This window comes from Andrena cerasifolii, chromosome 4 (genome assembly GCF_050908995.1).
Source record: "Andrena cerasifolii isolate SP2316 chromosome 4, iyAndCera1_principal, whole genome shotgun sequence".
In the NCBI taxonomy this organism is placed as follows: domain Eukaryota; kingdom Metazoa; phylum Arthropoda; class Insecta; order Hymenoptera; family Andrenidae; genus Andrena; species Andrena cerasifolii.
Window position 1 is genome coordinate 4,323,162 of NC_135121.1, and position 6,720 is coordinate 4,329,881.

At 39.6% G+C, this 6,720-nt stretch overlaps 2 protein-coding genes across 4 annotated transcripts; both read left to right on the top strand.

Moving 5' to 3' along the window:
- Positions 1 to 1,047: 1,047 nt before the first annotated feature.
- Positions 1,048 to 2,177, top strand: Ap-2sigma (adaptor protein complex 2, sigma subunit). Of its 2 annotated transcripts, none has more exons than XM_076811418.1 (4): positions 1,048 to 1,438; positions 1,535 to 1,684; positions 1,754 to 1,927; positions 2,000 to 2,177. In XM_076811418.1, the coding sequence occupies exons 1-4, from the start codon at positions 1,364 to 1,366 to the stop codon at positions 2,099 to 2,101; spliced, it is 501 nt and encodes a 166-aa protein (XP_076667533.1). In that variant the 5' UTR covers positions 1,048 to 1,363; the 3' UTR covers positions 2,102 to 2,177. The 2 variants fall into 2 exon arrangements, with proteins under 2 accessions (XP_076667533.1, XP_076667534.1); XM_076811419.1 differs by having other exon boundaries at positions 1,048 to 1,347.
- An 810-nt stretch (positions 2,178 to 2,987) lies between these two features.
- Positions 2,988 to 6,701, top strand: LOC143368058 (heparin sulfate O-sulfotransferase). 2 transcript variants are annotated; one of them, XM_076810428.1, is made up of 7 exons: positions 2,995 to 3,269; positions 3,390 to 3,619; positions 3,688 to 3,773; positions 3,847 to 3,985; positions 5,906 to 6,003; positions 6,266 to 6,423; positions 6,490 to 6,701. In XM_076810428.1, the coding sequence occupies exons 1-7, from the start codon at positions 3,158 to 3,160 to the stop codon at positions 6,699 to 6,701; spliced, it is 1,035 nt and encodes a 344-aa protein (XP_076666543.1). In that variant the 5' UTR covers positions 2,995 to 3,157. The 2 variants fall into 2 exon arrangements, with proteins under 2 accessions (XP_076666541.1, XP_076666543.1); XM_076810426.1 differs by having other exon boundaries at positions 2,988 to 3,269; positions 6,266 to 6,701.
- Positions 6,702 to 6,720: the final 19 nt, after the last annotated feature.

Genomic DNA, 6,720 nt, shown 5'->3' on the forward strand with positions numbered 1-6,720 from the left:
TAGGCCTATTCCACTGTGCCGCGTGATAAAAAAATAGAGTGGAAAAACGCGTTTTATCTAAAATTTAGATTTACCCAGCACGTCGAAACGTGCGCGAAAATCTAGTTTTCCCAAACATGTTTAAAAATTTGATAATAAAACGCGCTTTTGAAGATTGATCAAAAGTTGGGCATTATTATAACACGTCCGTGCTTTTACAACGTCGGTGATGAATTGCGAGGCGAAGAACCAGGCTTCTTCGTACGTTCGTTCCTCTTTTTAAAATTAATACATTGTTTTCGAGCGATAAGGAAGGAGACGAAGACAAATTTCAAATGTAATAAACTTCATCCTTAACTCCTTAAAGTTCGAACTTCGCGCTTTAAGAGCTTGCGTTAAACGCCGCTAGAGCGAGAATCGCAACTCGCAACACCAGTACTAGTGATCCTCTAGGGAGTGATCGGAACAACGTGTATCGTCGCTGATTGGTTGCCGCGATTTTGGAGCAAAAGCGGAAGTAGACAGAAAAAGAAACTGTAAAAAAGAAAGAGACAGAAATACTGACAGAAAGAGAGATAGAAATACTGATAGAAAGGGATAGAGAAATACTGATAGAAAGGGATAGATATGTTTATTTCCGGTTTTGCTCCAAGATGGCTGCGGTTATACCGATCTCTCCCTAGAAGATCACTAACCGGTACAAGATGGCTGAGAAAGTATTCTTTCCCTCCCCGCGGAAATCTTCACCCCCTCCACGTTCATAAGTCAAGTTTATGCACCGTCCTTTAGGTCCATGGTTCACATCGATTAATTGCAGCGAATGGAGGGGGAAACATCTACAGGAATGGTGGTAATGTGTGCATGAACTGACACCAGCGCCAAGCCACCCTAGTGGCGCCAACGCGAAACTAACCACGGCCAATCAGCGTCGACAATCTATTTCCCGACGACACTGATTGGCCGTGGCTGGCTTCGCGTTGGCGCCACTTGTCTGGCTCGGCGCTGGCGTCAGTTCACGCACACATTACCACTACTACTGTAGGTGTTTCCCCCTCCATTCGCTGCAATTAATCGCTGTGAACCCTGGTCAAAACATCGTTCAAAAGAACTGAAAAGAATCTATAAAAAATAGAATGCAAGTGAGTTTGCTCGAATGTTTAAATTGATTTGGTTCCACTTTACCGATCTTCATTGACGCGCGCACAGATTTTCTCACGAAGTCCTTATACTACGGACAAGTCGATTTGTGGTTTTGATAGCTCAGGGGCGGCAACAAATGTCATCTAACTTCTTTCGTTCTTGTTGATCAGCGGCTGTCAAGTGCAGAATTTTCAATATCAGCGAACGCGTTAGATCGGATCAATCATGGCAAGTAGCTAGCGGAATGTTATTGAATAGATTTGCTTTTATTATTACGCTAAAGAAATATACGGGTATACTTTTACAAAATTTATTAAAGGTTATGTTACTTTTCTCTGATACTACTTATCAATTATACGGAAAAAAATTTTCGTAAATAAAAGTGAATTTTGAAATGGTTTCATTCGATGCACAGATTCGCTTTATTCTAATTCAAAACAGAGCTGGAAAAACCAGATTAGCGAAATGGTACATGAATTTCGATGACGATGAGAAACAGAAATTAATAGAAGAAGTTCACGCGGTGGTGACTGTGCGAGATGCTAAACACACCAACTTTGTCGAGGTGAGCGGCTTGTATAGATCGTAACGATTGTACAAATAATTAAGCAATTTAATCCTAATATTGTTTTAGTTTCGTAACTTCAAGATTGTATATAGACGATATGCTGGTTTATATTTTTGCATATGCGTCGACGTTAATGACAATAATCTGTGTTATTTAGAGGCAATACATAATTTTGTTGAGGTATTAAATGAATACTTCCATAATGTGTGCGAGTTGGATCTGGTCTTTAATTTTTATAAGGTGATCATTAATATATATATATGTCTAATTTGTGTCGAATTTGTCTCGTTTTATAATAAATTTCTTTTACAGGTATATACAGTTGTAGATGAAATGTTCTTGGCTGGCGAAATAAGGGAAACAAGTCAAACGAAAGTATTGAAGCAGCTTCTCATGTTGAATTCGTTAGAATAAAGTTATACGATATTATCTACTTATGTTAACCGAGTACATCGCTAAGATGTAAAAATAAATCATATTATAAATGACACAGCATGTAGACTGATTTACCTATATTTCGTTTCTATCGTAATAAACGAATCTTTAAAATCTTGAAATCAATATCGTGTTACCAAACGTAATGGTAATTATGTTATCGATCGTCATACATATTTCAAATTGAAATAATGTTAAATAACATCTCTAACTTCTTAAGTTTGAAGTGTTTTTCCGATAACTCTATTATCGATTAATCGATCATGTTCGAGTTTGATTAATCGAAGGTAATAAATGTTAAGGTGCGATTTCATGTTGACGCCCGACGCTCGTTTCGGGCGTCAAAACCATTCACGTGACCGACGCTCAACAAAAGAACGAACGTGTCGAATACTTCCGAAGCTAACCCGACGTGCCTGTATCTGACCTCTGCCTTTTCCCCTCCAAGCCTACCGTTCCCCTCGCCGATGGTCCCAGCTTCTGCTCCGTCTATATATGTCTATGGCGTCACTCGGCAAGCAGACATAAACTAGGGAAATCACTAGACAACCAATTTAAATGCCCATTCGGCAATGATCGGTAGACCACGGTAAACTTCGGCAATAATCAGCAAATTGTGGTAAGGTACATTTAGTCGATTTGAATATCCCGCTCGAATAGGCAATCAATTTAAATGCCATGGTCAAGTAAGGACTTCAAAGGTTCCGCCCGGAGTGACGCCTCTTATTATATCTACTCTTTGGCGTAAGTATGGAATTCGCCTGAACTTCAGGCCCTGAACAGTGAAGACGGTCGTTCAGTGACAGGTGTACCACGCACTAGGGACTAGATGTTCAAACCAGGCTGGACGTGTTTACATAATTTACCAATATTTACAACTTACAACATATGGGTAGAATTCGTACGATTTCAACCGCACGAGTCTCGGTTCGCCTAGAATCTAAGGAGTATGTATTAACGGGTATTAGAAATTCCTGGAGTTTGTTTTTGTAATCTACGTAATGAAGAGAAGTGAAGGACCTGCTTGAGGGAATAATGTTACATAGAAGTCTTCTACTGCAATGGATTTTGGTGGTGATATTCATAATCACTATCATCTACCTGAAGTTGAAGCTAAATTTCCTGGAGGACCACTACAAGCTATTGCGTATGCGTTATTATAAAGGATTATGTTTTTATTAATTTGTGGCATCGAGAGCGTCATCCTTTTAATATTTCATTCTGTTAAAGGTGATGGAATAACCTAGGTATCCTATCGTACTTCCAGACAATGCAGTCGCGCAAGGAGAAAACAATATTCAGACTGGACTCGAAGCCAGCGAGCAAACTTACAAATCGTCAGCTTTCGATGATCTTATTATCATCTACAACAGAGTGCCCAAAACAGCGTCGACCAGCTTCGTAGGTTTGGTCTACGATCTGTGCAAACAGAATAAGTATCATGTTTTACATATTAACGTTACCAATAACATGCACACTCTTACGCTTCCTAATCAGGTAATATACTTCTCTTAAATCCTTTCCTGTTAAAAATTTCGTTTCATAACGTGTCCATTAAATTACAGATTCAGTTTGCGAATAACGTAACTAAATGGAACGCAAAGAAACCTGCATTTTACCACGGTCACGTTGCGTTCTTAAATTTCGAAAAGTGAGTAAACGAAGGTGTTCGTTGTAAATAGCGTTTATTTTCTTATTGCCTTAAATTAAGTCTATGTTTCTAGGTTTGGAGTGAAACAAATGCCTTTGTACATAAATCTTTTACGCAAACCTTTAGACAGGTTTGTTTCTTATTACTATTTCCTGAGATACGGAGATAATTTCAGGCCGCATTTGATTAGGAAGAAGCATGGAGATACAAAGGTCAGTATTTGTCGGCCACAATCAGGATTGAGGGTAATTATTTAGATTGGCGATTGCTCACCGATTTTGATGAAATTTGGATATATTGTCGGGGTCACGATTCCGAACAACTTTCTCCGGTAATTATTTAGAAGTTTTCCGTCCTCACCAATTTCAATGATTTTTTGGATATGTTAACAAGATCAAGATTCTGAACAACTTTTTCCTATACATGTTACCGCCGCACGACCTTCGTTTCCGAGATATTTGCGAAAAATTCCACTTTCCAACTTGTCCCGGGTATTAGTATTGGTTGGGGCTAGATTAGTGCGGGGGGCGCGTAAAGCATCATAGCGAATTGATGTGAGTTTAGAGATTTGAACCAGAAACTTGCGGATGCCCGTCAACACCCCGACTCATATCGGTTCGCTAGCATGCTTCACGCGCCCGCGAGCGGGCGCGCGCCCCCCGCACTACTCTAGCCCCAACCAATACTAATAACCAGGACAAGTTGGAAAGAGAAATGCGTTGCCTCGGAATAAGTCAGAAAAAGTTTTTCGCAAATATCTCGGAAACAAAGGTCGGCTTCGTCATTTGTTTTGTCCCATGCTGGCGCATACGCTGCCACGGACGCGTAGGTATATGGCAGAATACATTGTGTAGTAGCAGCAGTTTTTCGCGAATATTTCGGAAACGAAGGTCGAGCGGCGGTAACATGTGTAGGAAAAAGTTGTTCAGAATCGCACGCAGTGGCAGCTGCGCAGACCGGTTCCAAATCGGTGGGGGCTTAGGGCTACTCTTGTATGGAATGGTACATACCCTTAGCAACGGGACAGCTCGACGCACGGCTGGTTGCTCGCCGCTAGGCGCTGAAAACAGCACCCTGTGCAACCCTGATCTAAATAATACCCGACTTTGATTAAGGGGTCACTCTGGTCAGTGGCGGATTCAGAGGGGGGACGCGCGCCCCTCCCTCAAGGGAAAAATACTTATTTTAACTTAGCAATGTGGGAGAAAATATGATAAATTGATACAAAAAAAAAACACTTTCATTTAGCAGGAAAATATTATCGGGAAGGTCCCTGGTTTATTTCTCAGATTTACGCCTCCCCTCCTCAAGAAAATCTTGAATTCGCCCCTGCGGCCCCCAAAAATCCCAAATCCGCCCCTGAGTCTGGTTAGACGATTTGAAAATATCGATTTTTTTAAACATTTTTTAAAAGTACGTATCCTTAAGAATGTACTGTTAAATTTTCATGGAAAAATTCCAATTATTTTAGCTTCTACATAGGCATTTTGTAGGGAGCGCAGAGGCTGGGCCTCTATAGATGAAAACCTTGAACGCGTTTTTCTCGAAACGTCAATTTTTCACATGGTGCAGGTAAAATCTCAAAATCTATCGAACCGATTGCTTTATAAATTGACCTGCTTATTCTACACACCTATGTCTCTGGCCGGTACTACAACCAACTATTTCTGTTGAGTCTCACCTACTTTTAAAATCGACATGACACAGAAAACACAGCCGAAATACATTGATTCTTGTATTTTGCCCGTCATTTTGTTAATTTTAAGGATAAATCATCTGTTCTAATTCGGGACATAGCGACAGTCATACTGATCAAGAATCTGTTTGTACTTTTGGATTCAGATAAGTCCAACTGCTGAAATCACCTGCACAAGCGAGGCATGAATTTTTAAACGCGTCCTCAAAATCGCCTGCAAAACCATTTTAAAAGCAATAATGTTATTACTTTTATATTTTTTATTTATTGTAGAAACGTAGTTTAATCAATAGAAAGAAGTTTTATTCCATTACTATAATTCCTGTCTTCGCAATAAATTCCGGAAAATCGCTGAATTTATCGGCGCGCTAACCAGAATGACCCCTTAAAGTCTAAATTTCATCCACAAGTCACACTTTTTTTTGTACATTTTCAGACGTTTGACGAATGCATCGATGCTGGTCAACCAGATTGTGATCCTGATAACATGTGGTTACAAATACCTTTTTTATGCGGACATGATCCTGCTTGTTGGTAAGGTTTAGCGCGGTATTCATAAACGATTCTTAAGCAAATGTTTAAGATCATCTTCTGGAAGACGATCCTATTTCACTTAAGCAATTGCTTATATCTAATAAGATTATCTTAAGTCACGTCTATGAATCTAGGCGGCATCTTAAGCAAATGCTTAAGACGATCTTAAGCTTAAGACACGTTTGTGAATACCCTCCTTAGAAATATCTGGTAATTATTGTAATTCATGACCAGGGCGTAAATAAATGTTACTGTTTAATAGGGAAATTGGAAATAGCTGGGCATTAGAAGAAGCAAAGAGAAACTTGCAGAAACATTATCTTCTCGTAGGAGTGACAGAGGAATTAACAGAATTTGTGGAGATTTTGCAAATCGTGCTCCCGCGGTTTTTCAAGGGAGCGCACAACTCTTTTCTACACAGTAAGAAAGAAAGAAAGAACTTTCGGCATTGGATCTTTGAGATTTTAATAATTCATGGTATTTCAGATAACAAATCACATCTGCGCCAGACTACGCAGAAAATAAATCCACGGCCTGAAACCGTAGACAAGATTCAAAAGTCTGTTGTTTGGAAAATGGAAAACGAGTTGTATAATTTTGCTCTGACGCATTTTCACGCAGTGAAAAAACGTCTTATAAATGCTTCTCCTCAAGATGCGAATCAACGATTTGTGTATGAAAAGATACGTCCGAAGTGAATTTAATTTCTCAAATAAA